General features: G+C 39.8%; 1 protein-coding gene across 2 annotated transcripts in view; it reads right to left on the minus strand.

The window, feature by feature from the left end:
- Positions 1-21,014, minus strand: part of srgap3 (SLIT-ROBO Rho GTPase activating protein 3) — a 52,534-nt gene that overhangs the window by 17,153 nt on the left and 14,367 nt on the right. For both annotated transcript variants that reach the window (XM_079685671.1, XM_079685672.1), the window contains exons 3-6: positions 15,276-15,438; positions 11,791-11,853; positions 4,478-4,663; positions 2,051-2,179 (exon numbers count right to left, since the gene is read on the minus strand). In XM_079685671.1, coding sequence (XP_079541797.1) covers positions 2,051-2,179; positions 4,478-4,663; positions 11,791-11,853; positions 15,276-15,438 — 541 coding nt within the window. The remainder of the gene's footprint in view (positions 1-2,050; positions 2,180-4,477; positions 4,664-11,790; positions 11,854-15,275; positions 15,439-21,014) is intronic.

Here is a 21,014-nt window from a genome sequence, read left to right on the forward strand (position 1 = left end):
AACGCAGTTGGACAGTTGGCCCCACAATAGATGATATGCATGCAAAACCAAAATGTACTGAATTATTGTGTTGTTCTTTTTTCGTTGCTGTATACCTTAGTCTACCTCATGCTGCTGCAAGAATTACATTTCTCAATGGAGGTAATTAAAGTCATGTTAAGCTTATTTCCAAGCAGAATTTTAAATAATGTATCAAGCTGACACCACTGACCAAACTCCCTCTTCACAGCATTCATCAGCTCCCGGCAGTAAAGAATAAGCTCCACATGTTGTCCAAATTACACTTTAACAGTTTAAAGTCTCTGATGCTGACTGACAAATCTGACTTCTTGCTGCGTGAGCGTCTGGTTTGATGTGTGGTGTGCAGTTACTCTGACACGACAAACCTCTGCACCGCTTGTGGCAGCCAAACCAGTCAAGCTCACAATCCTATTCCCTGCAGCTCAGCAGGATTTGGAACGACATGGACCTTTCAGTTTCAAGAGACTGGATCCATCACAGCTGCTCAGCAAAGAGGCAGGGAAATCTTTGTATGTCCACTTACAAAACAACATACCACCATCACACTGCATACATCAGAGACATACTCTCCATCCTATTTCAACTGCAATTTGTTTCGAATAGCGTTCATTAAAATGTAGAATTCTCACAAAAATCATATCTTATCATGCCTGACCTGGAAAATGTCATCATTGTGACTCCGTATGGTGGTTGGCCCTCAAGCAAAAATGTGAGAACCAGGTGGGAAACATTAAAGGGCTGAAAGGTTTATATTGATAGAAATCTTAGTGTTGTGTTTGGTATTGTCAGCAACAAAGCCCACATATACTGCCATGTGTCATTTAAACTCTGCGACATAGGCTTGATATGAAAGATTGTCTTCATGTGGAAAATAACACAGAAAAAAATGAATTTGCTTCACAACTAACAAATACAATTACAGCGTCTACAATAGCTAGCAGCACAACCCAAACAGTAAATAAGGAAAACATCAGTTTGGGATGGGAATAACTCAATAGAAAGCAGTCAACAGTGGGTGCCCTTTTTTGTTGCACAACAAAAGCAGACAACATACTGTATGTATTGAGAATAGGATTAAATAGCAAATTAAGTCCCAAAGTCCAACCTCCCTGAAGAGAGATATGTGCACTAAAGAAATAAATACAGAATGTTAAAAAAATGTAAATGGTCAATAAAGGCTTTCCCATCTTAATGTTCATCTGTTTGTCGGCAGGGTAGCAGGTCACCTGGGGCTGAGAGCTCTGTGCCAGCCACATTAACCGCATTCATGGCTGCATTAACACAGCCTCTACTCACCAGCTGACTCTGATCGACTTCCAACCATTAGTGGTTTTCTCAACATTCACCCTATTAAACCCTGGTAATCAGACCTTCCAGCTGTGCTACTGGTTCATCATTTGAATAATAGTGACTTCATTTATTTATAGGTTCTCTGGACCAACACAAATGGGGACATTATTGAAAGTTATATTGAAGGGAATATTATAGTGTCATAGTTACAAAGGCTGTTCTTCTACTCTGATCCATGAAAGGAGAGACAACAGAAGGCCAAATAATAGAGACAGACTGCGTGTGTCATGGGCCATGTTTTTTACTTGGTGACAATCAGAGGCAGACAATCACAAGGACATGCTGTGTTGGTCCCGGCAAAGCTCCCGAAAGCAGCATCGACAAAAATAAATGAATGAGTATGAGACGAAGGTGTCAACACTGATGGAGTCCCTCGAAATAATTTGTCAAATATAATCTTCCTGGAGCTGTGTGTTACTGCAGATTGCTGAACTAATATTCATGAGAAACAGCAGTCAGTCGGTGTTTAGTTTGTTTTGCAGAACTTAATAATGAAAAAATTATGGCATAACATTCAGTGGGGCGACAGAGCAGCTTGAAAACAAACAGCTAACAGGCTGAGAGCGAATGAGACTCAGGAACAGATGGTGAGAAAAGCGACAGGGCTGCAGAGTTAAATCAACATTAGAAATCCCAGCTGAGAGATGTAAACAAACACATGTGCCCAGCGCATACTTACATCAATCATATCAGAGACGTCATGGATGTAATATTTCGCCACAACAGCATTTGTTGCTGCGAGGTTCAACAAATAGTCATTCCGGGCTTTTGTGCATTTCAGCTTGTTCTCGGAATACTTTGCTTGCCTCTGGGGAGGAGAGAAGAGACGGAGCAGATGAGAAGACACAACATCAGTGTAGGAAGGGGGGGGGGGGGGGGGATTGGAGTGTGTGCTCAGTCAGCTGCATCTTTGGGACCATCAGACAGGTAGAGATGGCAGGGAAAGTTTGGAGAAACAGGCTGTGGAGAAAGTCCCTCTAGATAGTAAGTGGTAAGTGCCACAGCCAGGCTTTTAGTCATTATTCCTTCTCCAAACACTTAAGTAGCACAGACTGCAGACTGTGGATGCTCACAGAGGAGCACTTAAAGAGACTCTGGCTTCACTAAGTGAAATGAAGCTGGGGCCAGCAGCTGATTAGCTTAGCTTTCATAAAGAGAGTGAAACAGCTAGCCTGCCTTTTTAAAAAAAAAAATTGTAATGGTAATAGAATCCAGCTACCAGCTTCTCAAACATTCAGTTATTAACATGTCAGAAAAAAACAATTGTAAAAACAACAGTATTGTGTTTGGACTCATGCTAGTTAGACCCCTCCCCTCTTTATGACAGGCTTAAGGTAACCATCTGCCGGTTAGCACAATTTGTTTCTTCAACTCTAACTCTTAATTTATGGTTGGCTAAATGTGGGACTGTATCTCTAGTTTGAATTTAGCAATGCATTTGCATAATTGTACTTCTCTTGTTATCTAGAATAAGGACAAATGACAGCATTTTCCATTAAGTAACTATTGCTCTGAATAGAACAAAACATATTGATTTTGCAAATGTGTGCTTAACAGTTTTGACAAAGTAGTTTCCCTTTAGCAACTCAACAATTTAGTGACTCAGAAAGGCAATACTGTAGTTTGTAATACAACACAAGCATAATCATTTTTGAGCAGACATTTTGCCCATTATTTGAATAGTTTGTTTGTTCATTTCATTCCACATGGTCATTTTGTTTCCAATTTAACAGAGCCATTATGATGCAAATGTCAGCAGTGGTTGAGAGGAATATCGATTAACTTTTATTTCTTGCTATTTCTACTCTAACCTGTTTGCAAGCAGAGTACTGAGACAGAAGCTTGGAAACGAGAAGCAGGAAACAACTTTCATTGCCACTTTGCATTATAAATAGTGTTCAGTTCAGCCTGCGGCGGGAGAGATGCCGTCTTCCTGACAGCCTTTTCATTTCCTGCACCTGAGAGATGATGGCGGTTTCATTTGCATAGAAAAATTCTGGGAGAAGATCCAAAGTAAAACATGCATCGGAGCATCTGAAGTACATTATGCTCCAGAGGCCACCAGCCTTACACTACTGGAAGAGAAGATTTTAAACAAGTGGAAATCTCCATAAGATGAAAAGACAGTTGGATTGTTTGCTGCTATTTTCTCAGTGTGTATCTGGCTGCAGTCCTACAGGATCCTACTGAGACTTTCTGAAATGTTATTGCTGCCTGTTCGTGACGTATCCTCCACTCACTCTGTCCAAATAACCTTAACGGCCCCTACACACGGCGGCACGCGTTGACGCTTCAACGCTTCTGCTTCAACGCTTCTGCCCCTTCACTTTGAATGGGGTGACGTCACGCTTCGCCGAACTGCATTGTGGGAGCAAAGCATAGCTTTGCTCGCTTCAAAAGTAGAGCAATGTTCTACTTTTGAAGCTTCGACGGAAGCGTCAGCCAATCCAATCATATGCCAGTACAAGCTCTAGCCAATCAAACCGTTGCTTGTGTGTCCGGGGCGGGAGATTCAGGTGATTGGTTGTTGGTCTAGCTTCAGACATGCTCGCCGGCAAGCGTCAACGCATGCCGCCGTGTGTAGGGGCCGTAAGAAAGAGCTCCATTTACAGAAGTAAAGTCCTCACACCTACTAATTTGGCTTTGAGAAGGAGCTGCTTAACATGCAACAAACTAAAATAACACTTACATATTTACATACTTAAAGTTGATATGCTCAACTTGTTAGCATGCTTCCAGCAGACATGGTGCAACATTGTCATTCATCCTCTGTCCAGTTTCAGACCACTTGGCAAATGCAATTCCCATATTCACTCTCCAGTTAGCTCTGCTCTAGGCCTTTACTAACTCCTGAGGGCAATATCTGACTCTTTTATCAATACAGCTGCCTGCTTTGGCCAAAAATGACAGTATGAGAGTAGTGACAGTGTTAAGGGCCTGAAAACCAAACAATTAGCGAACATAACCAAGCTGAGAGAAATTGCAGATTCAATGTTAATTCTCTGTGGGTTCCCCCTTTCACATTTCAATTAAATACCCATTTAATGGTTCAGTATTTTAAAATTGAAGCTGAATTAACAAAAACCTTAACATCCCTTAGACTCACCTTCTCTTTTATTTTTTCTATTTTCCTGACAAAGCTGCGTCTTGGTTGGCGGTCCTCGTGGCGCAGGAGGTTAACGTTGAGATCTCCGGACTTGCTGAACTGCTTCTCCTCCTGCTTCTCAGCATCCTTCAGCTTGCTCTCTGCACTGATGCTCTCAGTGTGGTACATGTGGTATGTTTTCATCACCTGCAGCAGGAGGATAACAGACATTCAGATTGACCAATAACAGGGCTGATGATCATCACATTAATAACAGATGCTTTTCAGTTGCTGTCAGTTTGCATGTTAGCTTAAAGTGGACCTATCATGCTATATTTGAAACATATGTTGTAGGGCCATACCTATACAAAACATGTCTGTGAAGTTTTTTTTTCAAAATACCAAACAGACCACCCATTGTAGCCATCCATCATACTGCTCAAACCCCTCTTTTGAAGCCCTGTTAGAGAAACGCGGATCTTGGGTCCTTAGCTTGAAAAAAAGAAAAGAAGAGGGGGCGGAGCTAATGCCTGATCAGAATTCTACCAGAGATAAAGCTAAATTCTGCTGTGATAAAACGCTATCCTGTTTAAACCACGTCAATGATTATTTCTGAAATAGTATGGAGCTCAAAGGCTTTTTCTCTTGCGGGTTTATCACAAGGTGAGTTCTTTTTTGATGTCTTGCTTTTCAAACATATGTGCTCTTCAGTACAGGTTAGCTCTGAGTGTTAGCGAGGCTTGCTAATGTAAACAAATAGACGTCCAAAACACGTCAGGCATTGTTTCTGATAGCAACTTTCTGTGGGTCCGCTGCCGATTTGACGTCAGTTCGGATGGAATCTGTATCCGCTCGTTGTACACCCGTTTTAAAAAGATTTGGGTACGGAGGGAAAGAGAGAGGGTTTTATTTTCTGACGCTGCGTGAGTTCCCCGACGCACCGGGGACATATATGTATGTCTAAAAGACATCACAAAGTGCATTTTGCATTATAGGTCCCCTTTCAAACATAATCAGAGGACATATTGGTTTTAAAAAAGTACATTGAGTAGCCCACAGACTGAGAAAAGTGAAAATACTTTACGGGAAACAATTGCTTAGTGTGGTACATTGAAATCAATACTGTATATCAAAAAAAGAGCTGCAACAATAAAGTAATACTGATAAGTCAAATTGAACATTAATACATTGGGAACTATTTTGATAATCTATTCATCATTTCAGTCATTTTTCAATCAGAAAATCCAAACGTTCTTGGGTTTCTACTCATCAAATGTAAGTATTTATGGCTTTTATTTCTCATATATAGTATGACGTTATAAGATTTGGGTTTTGAACAGTTAATCAGACAAAACAGGTTAATTGAAGACATCACCAGGGGCTCTAAACAAATTCAGAATGTGATTTTATTTCACTGCTAAAACAAACACTAATATAAGTTAATAAATAAGTATAGACTCGGGCTATGTGCACAGAAGAAGGGTTTGATTGCTGAAATCATAAGAAGAAAGCCAACACCAGTATTAAGTCCTTAATCTGTGTAACAACTGAAACCAAAAGAAACATTAAGAATATACTTCAATATAAACAATATATTGTTTCTTTACAGGACAAAGCGCCCTAATTGAGTAACAACAGCATTACTGTTTGTGTTAATAATGCCATATTCCCTTCAGCATGCAACCAACATAAGGAGATACAAATAAAAGATCATATTTTCCACGTCTAGTGTCATTTCCTTTAAAAAACTGGCTTGGCTTGAGCGTTTTCATGGTGGCCTGGTGGATCAATTTGGGCGTCGATGCAGCGCTAACACAGATGTCACTACATGTGGAATATTTTAAGTTAATCCAAGGGCCCAGGGCTGTGTGTGGTGAAGCCTTGGCTGTCAAATCTTCAACTCACCACCTCATCCCCTCCTCACTCTGGCATTCCAGAGCCTCTACATCATATCTACTGCAACTCATCTTCACAACAGAGTTCTTCATCTTCATCTTTTTTGTGTGCAGCAAAGTGACAGTAGTATTTTCGGTTTTCTCTGCAGTTACCTCTCCACTTTGATCTCTACGTACACACTGAACGTGAAATTCAGCCCCCCTACCACACTCCAACATTATGATGACAAGACTGTGGTGACTGAAAACCTTCATTATAGAAAACAGAAGCACCCTGCGTCTTTAACCCATCCCAGATGCTCATTGGGAGTTTTTCCTTTTGGAAGCCCAGTCTTAAGCCTCGTAAAGGACTGTCCAGATGTGAGCACGTCTTCAAATGCCTCAAACATTCAGAAATCTCATTGAACACCTCAGGATGTTGGACAGTCAACATAAACAGTAATTTATGTGTTTCCTGTGTTCAAGTAAGTAATGCTCACTTGGTGCTAAACTTAAGCAGTGGGGTTTCTTTTAACTCTGAGAGCTACTCATCAACATCAGGTGTTTGCCGTCACAACTATAATCTTCCACAGACCTGCAACCCTGCGACAGTATATTTATCAGTGCTGCCACTTTAAGAGGCTCTATTTATTCCCCTTTGTGTCATGTGTGAATAAATAGTTTTCCTCTCCAGGCAGTGCAGGAAATCTTAGAAAAACAAGAACAACAGAGTGACAAAGAGCTCCTAGGCAAACACCTGAAAGTAAAATAAATAGATAAAATGAAAGCCAGTGGTCTATTCTGAGAGAGACAAAGCTCAACATCGTTGTTGCTACTCCGCCAAGAGAGAAACTAGGCTAACACCCTGTTCCTCCCCAGGCTTTAGCACCGTTTCTTTTACATTTCTCTTAAAATGTGCTGCATTTACATTGAACCATCTGACTACAGGACCGGCAGCGAGAGACACAAACTCATTTGCAGGAAGACTGAGCTTCAGCTGTGTCTACAGGAGGTGTGTGAATAGTTGAGTCATCTGCTTAGGGCTATTTAACTCCTGCAGTCTGTGAGCTGGTAAAAGAGACCCAACAGTGAAAGGATGCCTGGAGTTTTTCATAATGAATGCAAGCAGGGGCGGCGGGTACTGTAGGGAAGGCTAAGTGTTCCCAAATATGTGTTTCACTGCATCCTGGTCAAATAAAAATATAATGTTTGTGTCTTTGACATTAGCGCCGCTATGCAGCCACCTGTGCCCTGTACTACGAAGCCAGTTCAACAGACCCTGGATATCTTTGAGTTATCTAAACTAACCCTAACAAATGAGATCTCGCTAAGCGGTCCTACGACGCTGGTTAGTCGGTAAATCAAGCCAGGGTTTCTCTCTCCAGCTGAGAGAGCGATCAAGTGAAAGGGGCGGGGTTAGCAACATTTGACCAATCACAAACAGGGACAGCGCAGCGTCATACTTCATTAATGAAAAGTAAACTAATATTAAGAAAATATGAGCTTTAAACATCCATGACTTAAACATATAATCCAGGATACAAGCCACATAGTTGCACCTGCAAGGTGAATATAGAAAAACTGGTTAAAAAATAACCACCGAGTGTTTGAAAGCGTACAACAGTGTTATGATATCACTCCCCCATTTACACGAGTGGATCTGACTTTAATTACATTTGAGTTGAGTGTTTAGTCAACTTAATGTGTTGCTTAAAATAATACTTCTGTATACAGTATGTGACAATGTAGGTGATGCACGGCCAGATACGGCTCGAGAAGCTGACTCATAAGGAAATGTGATATATTATGATATTATATGAATGATAAAGTGCGGCACGTCGGCGTCTTCTCTGAATACGGCAGTTTAAACTGTATTTCCTTTATCCTGTGATATCTGATATGACTTGATAGATTTAAACTCCGCACACTGAGCTCTGATTGGTCAGCAGGCGGTGCTTTCACTGCGTTGATCCCTTTTCTATAGACGCGCAGGAGGCGGGCAGCGTCAGGTAAAAACTGTTATTTAGCATTCCCAAACCTGAGCCTCACACGCCGCAAAAAGCACATAGGCCTACTTCTATTTTACTGATATCCAAATATTCTAGGGAAGTCCATGAGTAATCACTAATTCGCTCGTTTGCGTTTGACTGGACCTTTGTTGTCTTTCCTTATTTGTATTCTTCTCTCTTAATTACACTTAATTAAAAAGGGTTTGTATTGTAACAATGTCATGTACAAATATGCAATTTAAATATAAAAAACTGACCGATACATTAAGATTAATATTTGAAAAAAGCGAGATGCAACAATGTGATTTCCAAATGTCACAACATAATCTGTATAGTATATCGTGAAGAATTAGCAAGGATGAAAACAATTGGAAAACGTAAATGTAAGAAGAGACCAACAATGCATCAAATACATCTGTGATGTTGTTTTTCCCAAATATGCAACAACTTCAAACATTTAGTGTTTTTTTCAGCACTAACATGGTGTGAGTAAATGTTGTTAAATATATCCCTGAGGAATTAAGTACAACTGACTAAATTAATGCATTTAACCAGCACCAGCCCTTAGAGAGAGGTTGTTGATATTGTTATTAACAAAAGAAAAAGCGTGTATAAGACTGAGGAGCAAACAACCAACACAAGGTGGGGGACCAGAAAGATAAGATAAGCTTTATTGATCCCAGTGAGGATATTAAGGCAGTGTAGCAGGAAATTAAAACAGCTTCAAGCTAAGAAAACTGAATTTCACATTGATATATGTTGCTGGAAGCAGGAAGTGACGGGCTTTAGCTCCTATTTCTCATCTCGGGTTTGCTATTATTGACAAGCCGAAACAATGAAAACATGCTCTGCAATTTCAAGAATACTCACGCTACAGCGCCATACTTTAATCTACGTTTGAACAATAGCTTCAGCCCACAGTTTACCTCTCACTGAGCCGACTGGGATCCTAATGGGACTTCACAGTTTTCCTTGAATAGAATTGGTTGGCAGCCTGTGAAAACGGTTACAAAATACCACAAGGCAACCACCATGAGGCCAGGCTATTGATTCAGCTATTTCTGCACAAATACTAACAAGGTTGAAGTCATGAAAAACAATCCTTCATTCCCCTCCAACAATGAATGTCACTGCTGCCTGAGGGTCATTTGTGAAATAACTTTTCTGCCGCCTGTGCATTGTTAAACCTCGTCAGAGGTTATGATGGAAACTAATGCTTAAAAACAGAAGTCAATAAACGGAATAAAAGTCTGAGAAAGTGTCAAAATGTACAGTTGGTGCTTTTTTGTCCAACCTGAAGCTTGTAATTTGAGGAAGTGATTTTTGTGTTGTTGCAACCATCATCATTTTCTTTTCTTAGCTGAGAAGATTCCCACAATTCACACAATCCTCATGTTCAGAGAGAATTTTAGATTTTTAATTTTCAGCCAGATTGCGGCTGAGGCCAAGTAGAGCATGATAAAAGGGACCATCTGAGTTTCAATATGCAGCATCGTCCTCAGCCGGAGCCGGAGAGGACAGAATGGGTGAAACAGACATTTTAAAAAAGTATAAAAAGGTGAATAATAACAATATATTTCCACGGGATTTCATAAACCTGAAACCCTAAACCAAACTTTCTGTCAGACGTAGCCTTCAGAAACAATACTTGCATTTTATAATTGATATACAGTTAAGACATAAAGTCAAGTATAGCAACCTCAGTATTTATACCTTTATATTATTATACCTGGCTGTCCATAACACTTACCTATTGCAACTTCAAAATGTACAGATTGCAAGCTCGGGGAGAATTGCCATCAGTGGCCTTTAACAGTTAAACTCTCCTTACATTGCTAAGATGATTTAGTAATATAAAGCAGCCATGCCATCTCTTGTGTTTCACCTCAGGGAGCAGAAGATTGCTGAAGTTACCTGGGGTTTGTGCAGTAAGTGGGCATGAACCCTCCTTCCTACTCATCCTACCAGCACCAGTACATTATGTCCTAATTCCCAACATATGTTCATCTATCTGCAAGGCTTACTGCAGGAAATCCCATTATTAACAATTCAGTTTTGAATTAGTGTTAAATAGAACATTTTGAAGGGTTTTAGAAATAGTTTCACAAAGTAAAAATAAATCGGGGATACAATGATGCTGCTTTTCCATTAAAAAACCCAACTGAGAAAATGTGGGTTGGGAGACATGCTGCCTTTAAATACTGCCCTCTAAAAGTGTTATATACTGTAGATGTTTTGAAAACCAAACATGGTTATAAAGCATGACGGGAATCATCCATACATACATTCAATCCGCTATTTTTGTATATTAAAATGTATGGGCAGCAGCTGCAGGATGCCTGAGAGTTATTGCTGAAAATAAGGGAAAAGGCTATTTGGGCTGCGAGAAATCTGAGAAAAAAAAATCTGCTGTGTTGTGCTGATGTTTTTTTCTCCATCTCAAAATGAAGCGGAAGGAAATTTAAACAAAAATAAAGAAAACAAATTGTACCAGTAAAGAAACTTCTCCCTATAGTCACTCTCCGAAGAGGAAAGCATAGTGGTGACATCCAATGCAACAAAGCAGCAGAGCTATAGCAGGTGACCTAAAATGAATAATAACTGCAAACACACTCTGACAGGACGATACCTTCATGTATTAAGGCCTGCAGGTATTTCACAGGCCTCCACAGACACAACCAGTCATCTGACCCTTTAACAGGACTAGAGCTGAAGAACCCACCAGATGTTGAAGTGACTCAAAGCCCAGAAACTGTCCAACTTGGAGAGAAAGTAATGTTCCATTTCATCATTTACAACAGCCTCTATCATTCTCTCACTTAACAACATAAATCATCATCCTAACCCCCTGTGTGCTCAGCAGCTATAGAGTACATTTAAACAAACTATCTTTATAAGAAGTCCCTTTCAAATATCTTATGTAGAACTCTCTCATGAGCTTCTCCTCTCAGTTTAACAGAAAAGAGTGTGACAGCACCACAAATTACATGCTTCAAAATGACCATGAGGTTTCACACTTAAGATTTATTTAAAGGCAGTTACATTTGTCTGCATTCATTTCAACTAGTTGTACCTCATAAACTGTAAACTTGGTATATATCACAAATAGGTGGTCTGATGGCAGTGCTGTTTTAATGAGACTTAATCTAAAGATACTCTTGGTACTGGTGCTTCCAGAGCTAAACACAGCCATATTGGCCGTGACAGTGGGTCTCGTATTTGCTTTACTTGGTAGGGGTTCACCCAAGCCAAAGTCTAATGTTGAAAAGAAAATACTCATTCATTCAAGAAATAGTTCATAACATGCAAAGCAAGGTAATAAAAGAGAACAGAAAAAGAGAGACGTGAAATAAAATGTGAGAAAGACAGAGAGAGCAATAATACCTGGATGAGCTTTGTGCCGCAATAAAGTGTGAGTGATCAATCAGGAGGAGACACGTGTGTTACTTACAGTGTAGAGTTCATTCGTCACCTTCACCAGCTCCTCGTGCATCTGGATCCCAATGTCCTTGCTCTGAAACACAGCAGGAGGAAAGGACAAGTGTGAGCCAACAAACAAAGCTTGAGCCTTCAGCTGCGACCAGCAAACCCAAGTGGTTCTGCTGACACTGTGACTTTAGTGAGCCACAGTGAAGTCTCTCAGCAGCTAATGGATGGATCGCCACACAATCTGATAGTTATTCAAAGACATCCAAGGATGAATCCCAAATACTTTGATCAGAATTTTTACTAGACGACCACTTCAGATTAAGGCTGTCACGATATAACATAAGTATTCCACAGTGATGATATCAGGGCAATATCGATTCTCACTTTTGGTTATTTTGTATTTGCTATAGAAATACAGTTTGACTTGATTTTAATATCTTTCAAAACATTAAAAAAGACAACGTGTGACATGCTCTTGAAAAATAAACACACCGTGTGTTGAGGTTTCACTGTTCTCTACAAAAGATTCATAAAAATGGATGATATAGCATGCTAGTGGATAACAAGCCATATTTCCCCAGGGAAAATATTGCTTATCCTTTCTTTCTACCTTCAATATGTTTTGTAAAGTTAATTCTACTCTTGACAACTGTACACTCAGTCATCTCACTGCACAGCAAGCCTTGTAATAAAAAAAACTCTAGACACACCTGGACTTTAGATGACAGAGAGAATCTAATAATGTCTGTTGTGTGGGAGAGAAGCGCAAAGCCTTTATTTGAAGACAGTGAGGTGAGAAAATGCACCAACAGCACACGCATGTCTCAGTGTGACTGTCTGACACATTCAAAAAAATAGAAGCAACACCTCTTACCACTTCCCAGAGCTATAGGAAGATATGGTTGGGATCGAATTTTTTTAATGTTAACTATTTAGTCTCCGAATACATTTATACAGGTTCATATTTTCTCTTTATTGTTACCATGAGTTGTGGTTAACTTTGAAATGCTATTTCTAATGTAAAAGTGCTCATAATTTGTATTCTATAACTAATGTGTTCTTCTCTTCTCTACATTTAAGAAGTTAGCTTATTCTTCTAATGTATGCCTCTTTATACCTGCTATGCCACTTTTTGCTGTAACACTGTAAATGTCCCCGCTCTGGGACTAATAAAGGATTTCTGATTCTGATTCTGAAAAGTGTTGCTCTGCAGCTAAACTCTATAATCTTTTGTTTTTGTTCTGTTTCCCTCAGAGGTGTACAGCCCAAGACAATATACACTTTATGGAGAAATAACACAAGCAGCAGAGGACATTAAAGAGGTTACTGACTTTCAAATGCTGTATAACACTGTATTATAAAAAAGTGAACCCCATTGTTAGCATGCTAGCCATGCTAACTCTGGCACATTATTTACAACCCTTCCCATGTTATTTTCTCTCACTGCTTTTAGTCAAACCATGCAGGTACATATTTCTATATTATGGTCTTATTTCTCTTTGAGTCTTTAGCAGAGCCTGTAACCCTGCATTGGAGAAAAAAAAAAAGAGGAAGATTTTAAGGGTCTTTACGGGCGACGGACAGGAAAAGAGAAACTGTTGAGTTAAAAGTAAAAAGGTCAACGCGATTGATGCCATGTTTATAAGTGACAAGTGTCAGTTTCAACAACGTCAACAGCTGACTCGTCACTCCTGGTATCATAGTGACTCAGCAAGATGCATAATGGTAATTTCAAACATGAATCATTTTATAATATAATATAATTTTCATTTTCTTACAGGTTCATTAAACAAGTAGTAGCTTCTTTGAAAGAAAAACACACACACACAAAACATGTTGTCCGCACCCTGATGTGAATAACTCTAACTGTGCTTGAAATAACATGTTACTAGTGAGTCATAAATGTAACGATTCATCCAAAAAATAACAATCATCAAATGGAATCTTGCACCAACAGGTCTTCACTAAGCTACATAATAAAACTAGAAGGAAATTCCGAGAGCACAGACCTCCGCCAAGGCCATGCCCTATCACGCAATGGTAATGAAAGTGAAAGATAATTTATGTATTTGTCCTGTGATTAAGATCTTCTGCAAAACTTAATTGGTTCTTTTCCCTATGCCCAGGTGTCGTGTAAATTAAGCCAGTGGTTTTCCATAATCCTGCTGTTAGACAAATAAAACCCAAACAAGAACATTCTTGGCATAAGAAAGGCATGTACACACATAAAAGCTAAATAACCTTAATATCACAGAAGGGATTTTATGTTGTTACTCTGTGTGTATTGAGGTTTTAAGTCCTAGTCGAACAAACATTGGACTGAATGTGATAAATGGGAATATCCTCAAAGGGCTCTGGCAGCTGGTGAATGGCATCTGTATGCATCGGTGGCTCTGAAGTGAGACAGACTGCAGCATGCACTGCAGAGAGAGGGAGAGCAGGGAGGGTTCAACCAGCAAGTGAAGCACCATGATGCAACACACTGTAAGAGATGTGACGGGTGGTATTGTAGCAGCTTTTATAGAAATGCCTGTTAGTAAACATTCTTATAATCTTCCCTATATATATGAAAAGGCGAAAAGAAGCAGAGTTGCACCTGCTATAGTTTATGTTACGATGTTATCTTTGCAATTAACTTATACTGAGAGTCATAAAACAGGCTTACATTTGACACTCCTACATTCATTGCATTAATATTCAGTCATTTTAATGTTTGTCATTTATATGCTAAACAGGCCCTGGATACATTTTTTGACGAAAGCTCTACCTTTTTGTCCTTGATCTCCTTGTCATGTCCAATATGACAAGCTATTTCAGTTATTTACATTTGACCTTTTTTAAATGTTTTGCAGTGCACCATGATGTTTTTCATGCATTATGTATTGCCTTGCCTTATGTCTGCCAGCTATGAGCAGCAAAGCCATCAATTCATACTTTCAAGTATTGAAAACATATCTGAGGGCACTGAGGACTTAAACCAACGGAGTGGTAATATCTGAATGGAGCCCAGTAAGCAGAGTGCAGCTCCCCTACAGGAAAAGCCTGCAAGGTGAAAACAGGGTTCTGGTGTTTGGATAAGACCTCAGTCATCCCTGCTATGTGCTGACATTGAGCCAGATGTTGCTCACACTTATAGGGCTAGGGGGTACAGGGTGTTGGGTGAGGGGTTTTCAGCTTCACTATTCCCCATGCTGTTGTGCAGGCCAAATACAACTCATACACCTTCTACTAAATGAAAATGTGCTGGGACAAAGCTCAACGCACCACATTTATTTGGGCTAGCATCAGTTTGTATGCTTTGGATACATTTAAGCCCAAAAGTAGAGAAGTAGATTTTAAAAACAAAGCGTTAAAACGAGTCTAAAAGCTAACAAAAAGGGGAAGATGAAAACCACAAACAATGTATTTAAGCATTTTGCTTGGCATGCTTGTTGTGTCTGACCTTTTGAGCACTGGTAATAAGAGAGCAGCAGAAAACAAATGCAGAAGGATGATAGTTGTTCTGACCTTCTTGAACAGGCGGATGATGTCCTCGCTGATCTGTGCAAAGCGGAGGATGACGTTGTTAGTGTAGATGTCGCTGAGGGTGGCATGGTCACGGCTCTCTCGCCTCGTCTGGTTCAGCACCAGGTACCAGCAGTTTACTGAGGACAGCAGGTGCTGGTCTTTCCTGAAGAAAAAGAATCCAAACAAGAAAAATACAGGACTGTTAGAAACTGTATGTAAAGGTGGTTATACATGTTTAGTTTATATAGCATTATCCTAATTTAAAGATGAATAAGAGTCAACAGCATAAGGAGGATAAAATCAGACACAGCCTTGTTTTGAACTAAATGCTAAAATCAGCATGCTATCATGCTAACAATGACAATGCTAGGATGCTAATCTGAAGTGACTATCTTAGCATACGGCGAAAGTATACGGTTTAACCAAAGCATTGGAGAATGTAAACTTTTTAACAGATTTGGATGCCCAGTGAACAAATTGTTAGGAAATCAACAAAGTTAATACAGTACAATTCATACTGATGTGGGTGATACATGACTATATCAAACTTATTTTCTTTACTAAGTGAATGTCCTCCTTCCTCACTTCATCATTTCCTGCAACCACACTCAAAAACAACGCCTATAAGGCATCAACTTGTTGTAAATATATAAATTAATGCTGGTGACCATAATGACCAGAGAATCATGGGCTCTGATTGCTGCATAATCAGTTTAAATTGTCTCCGCCTCTGGTGATTTCCAATAGAAAGAGCAAGGCTGAGACAAGGAAGCCGACACATACACAATCCCCTTAAACCCCATACCCTTGTCTGGATGGATCCTATCTGAGCGTTAATCGATCAACCAACCCTGAGGAGGGAGAAAAAGAAAGATGGGAAATGAAAGCAAAGGAGGGAGCGAGCCAGGGCAAGGGTTGGGAGATATTGTTTCACTGTGGAGCAGAAAGAGGAGATGAGCAGCACCAACATCAAAGAGCCGTCCTTCAGAGAGCTTCCTTAATGCTAATCACATCTAATGAAGTTGATATCTAGCTACTCCAGAGTGCTTTACCCATTATTCCTTAACTCAACTCTGCCCATAAACGCACTTACTGTACATCAGGCTGAAAGGACACAAACACCAACACATGGTTCTCCAGGCATCAGTGCACAGCAGTAAACTGGAGGCAGGATGGCAAAACATCTTATGTACATTTATTACTGGGCCTGCTATATTAGATAGAGAAGGTGTCCTGAGATGCCTTTTGCAAGTCAATTAATTGGCGGGAATTATTAATTAATAATATTAATTATGGAAAATCCAGCATGCCCCATTAAAGCCTTGCAATAATAAATTGATTAAATTGAACATTAATTTGCTGTATTAAAAATGAGCTGCACCAGACTTGCTGGAAATCGTGGATTTAGAGAACCAGATTCTCCTTCACTACTCTTGGATGGCCTAGTGTCTCTGTTCTGCTTGACTGACATATCTTCCTGTAAGCAACACAGCTCCTCTGTGTTTAATTGCTGTTTGTGGTTGAAAGGTTTAAGGAAAAAAAGCACCTCTGCTCTCTGCTAATCCCTAAAAGTGGTCAGAGATGCTTCATCACATCACTAAGCAGGCTCCAATTGGTGTCTCTTTTTAACCTCTTCAGTATCAGTACTTCAATCTTCTTCTTTTTTATCAGCAGGAACTACACAAACACATAGCATAAGTATGTTCATAATGCATCAAACAAAACCATGAGTCTATAGACATGATGTGCCTTTGGATAACATAAGGGAGCTTTAAGCTAACTGCTAACATTAGCGTGCTTGTATGCTGATAATAACAATACTACCAAGCTGATGATCAGCAGGTCTAATGTTGATTGTGGTCCCCATCTTAGTTTATTGTGTTATTATGTTCACATCAGCTGTTTCAGCAGTCATTAATTAGCAAAAAAACACATTATATAAACCACAGAAGCAGACCGATTCAAGTAGTAAAAACGGGTTGAAATATCAGAGGATCATCAAAGTTCATCCTAATTGGGCATGAATGTACCAAAAGTAAATCACAATCCATCCTATGGTTTTATGGTGGTTTAATTCAAGGTCACATCTCAATCTCATGGCGGCACTAGAGGGGAAAAAACAGCGGATTACTTAGTTATTTTTGATGTATCATCTGGGGACCATGACTATGTCTGTACACATGTTAATGGAAATCTATTTAACTATTGTTGAGGTAGTTTAGTTCAGTCTGGACCAAAGCGATGAATTTGACAGAAAATATTTAAAATGATGGTTATAAATAACAAGGTCTGAAAATGTAAAAAGGTACATATTCCTAATGCTAAGGGTTAAAGCGTGAAGACAGAAATAGACAAAGGACGCCAAACCTCTCTTCCCAAGTCGCTGTCCTCATTTCGCAGGAATTAGGAGCAGAAGGTCGGTAATTAGGCCTGTGTACTAGCAGCATGTCTGGGAGTATTTTAACACTGCAATAAATGTAGCTCCTGTACTCGTTTTACGGGAAAGAGACAATACTTTTTTTGTACCAGCTCTTTAAACAGAGGTCAATCTATCACAAAATATCGACTTCAGCATGCAGCAAAACTTGAGCAAAACTCATTAATCTCTACTCTGTAACCACTTCTCCTTGCCGATTTCCTGTAAAAGGCTGCGTATCAATCGTGAATCCCGCGGTTCAATTAATATAGAGGGCTTCAAAAGGGTTGGATTTGGATAGCTCCATGCCCTCGGTATTTATACACAGGATATCATTAACATACAGGAGGCAAACAATGAACTCTGAGAGTCTCTAGAGAAGTGAGAAGGAGGTGAGACGAGTGCAGCTTTCTGGCATCCTATTACATCCGTCTCATTCTGCAAAGCACTGCCTGGGTGTCTCTATGGTTTTAACAAGTTCTGCACTGCATCACTGTCTCTGTGAGGCAGACACATACATGCAGTATCATCTGTGAATGCATGATGAAGCATGAAGAAGATCAGACAGAGACAGGGAAAAGAGAAACAATGAAAGAGTGTAGGGTCGGACAATATTGCTCTAATCCTTTGATTCAAGGACAAAATGATGGCAAGCTGTCCCCATAATGTGCATACCCTGGACAAGTGAGCACTATATAGAATAGTGCATCTGCTTTAGTCATGGCTGCAGTGGATGCCACCATCTAATCACCCAGGGCCTATGATGTGTCTGAGCCAGGATTTCCAGAAGGAAGTGTGTATTTATCAAACCAGGACTCGGCTCTGTTAAGGCCTTTAATCCCCTCCACGCTGCCTGCCTGCTGCTTATCAATGAAACAGCTAAGGAGAGGAGAAGGAGCCAAACACAGTTTCAAAAGACAAGGGGAACGTGGGCACATGCAGCCAGCTTTGCTATTGAAATTCATTTTGCCCCTGTTTTCAAGCAGGGCTTCAGTGCTGATCTGCACATCATTTAGCACATGTTTGTGTGAGCAGACACACTGCCAACACTTGATAACGCACAGCTGCACAGACACAGGAACCAGAGCAGAGTGGAGCAAAGCACGGCTTCAATGAAGAGTTGACAAGATCTGAAAAACATTTACTGATGTTGTGCATGCTGACTTACATCAACTTGATTTGTCAAGCTGACAAGAGCAGGGACTGAAATGCTGTGTTGAAATAAATCAAGTCTTAAAAAAATATATAGTTTAATCTTTTTTGCCTTTGGCCCCTAAGAGCAGCCATGGTTCAACTGCATTCACACATTAGGTCAAAAGCTATAGCAGTAGTTGGAATACAACTATACTGCCAGTGCACAAAACATCATCCGGTACTATCCTACTGCAGCAGACATCGTTCATCATAATCACATCATAATTAAAGCATTCACACTTTTCATAGTGGCCCTTTAAAGAAAAATGTGTTCCTGACACAGGCTGCATAACTCTTAACTGCTTTTAAAAGGAGCAAGCTGAAGTATCCATTGATAGTTTTCAAAGCTGTACCCTGCTGACCATGAAATGAACAGAGACATCAATTAGAAATAAGAAAAAGTAGCTTCAAAACTAAAATATACCGTACAAAGATCTGGCACTGTAGGGATACACGACACTTTTCTCCTCCAGCTCCTCCAAAACCAATCACTTGGATACACACAAAGAGATTAACAAACACACAAACACAGACACACACCAATCTGGGCATTACAACAAGCCCAGTCTTATCTCTACCAGACAGGTTATTGTCCATATCAATATTGCATGAGATGTCTTTTTAATGGTGCTATTTTATGTCTGAATATGTCTGTATGTATGACAGATGGATGATACCAATCGACTCTAATTTGATGTGCTACATTATAAATCACACACATTATATACCCTGAAATGTCTACCCCATAGTTATAATCAAGTTATCTGTTGTCTCTCAGGAATTGTGAACCAGAAAGAGAAAGGAAGTGGTGCACTATTGGGCGTAGCAACTGCAGCATGGAGCAGCTCAGTAACCCTTCAGTGTGTCTTTTCACTGTGGCAAATGAGGTAAAGGGGAAAAGCAAAATGATCCTTGGTCAGGTTGCTGCGGTGCAGCTGAAGCTGCAGTAGCTGTAAATCACTGTGGCATTCAGCTTGCTAATGAATCTGCACTGGGAGGGTTCAGCCAACAGACTGTAACTGTGATCCAGCACATATGGAAGTCTACCCTGGTCAAAATGACTCAAGTTTAACGCTCAGTTTTGATAGCTCTCTAAAACATATACTGTAAGTTTAACTGGCAGAAGATACTATGATGTCCTGAAATACTCCTGGGACGATGTGAAATGTCTTGTTGTAATTATTCTAAAATAATGTGGTTTACAAGATTATCTTAATAATCATCAAAATATACTTAAAACTCTTAAAATGCCACTAAACCTATTGGAGTAATTCTTTTTTATATTTTCCTAATTTTATTTAATCACAAGACATGGGAACATCCTTTTAGTGAAAACCAATACCAAGCAAAAGATCATTCATATCAATCAAATCAATAAAGGGATCAAATCCAAAAAGCTTAAAGGCCTACAAACTTTAGTTTTTTACTGTTTTTGATTGTGCTTATGGTTGGGATTTATGCACAGAGAGTGTTTTTTTTTTACAAACTCACAGATTGTGTTCTAGCCAAGTGCCATTTTTGGTGGCTTGCTATAAACTAAACTTCACTAAAGTGGGAGGGAGGGCACAGTACAGGGTGTGTCACAGCTGATTACAAGGATTAGTGGTTGCCTGTCTGCTCACAGGAGTGCACAGTACAAGGTGCAAACACGTTATGAGCATAAAAATACTCTCTTTGGATAAAATATTGGTCACTTTGATACTAATGCATTCTGTAAAGAGTGTGTGTTGTACGAAGGACAGGCAACATAGATGTTAAGTGTGACTGATTACATCATCTATATATGTCAAGTATGGGTGGTAGCCTCTCACCGACATTTCCTCTGTGGTTTCACGGGTCCAGTTTAAACCTATAGCACATATTGTTCAACTGTGTGCATGCGTGTGTATGTTTGAACTATGTGTGAACTTGGACAATTATTGGCGTCGGTTTTTATTTTATTTGCCATGATCTCGGATAAAGGGTAATATATTTTATATACGGTATTTTTCTATAACACCTGCCGCCAGTGATTGGATAAAAATCTACTGTGTAGTCCAAAGGTTTAGCCAGTGTGTTGCAGCACAGATCTGTCTAATATCAGCCATACTACAAGATTAAGACAGCACAGTGAAGCGCCTCAAACACAT

The sequence above is a fragment of the Notothenia rossii genome (assembly GCF_949606895.1).
Source record: "Notothenia rossii genome assembly, chromosome: 5".
Classification (NCBI taxonomy): Eukaryota; Metazoa; Chordata; class Actinopteri; order Perciformes; family Nototheniidae; genus Notothenia; species Notothenia rossii.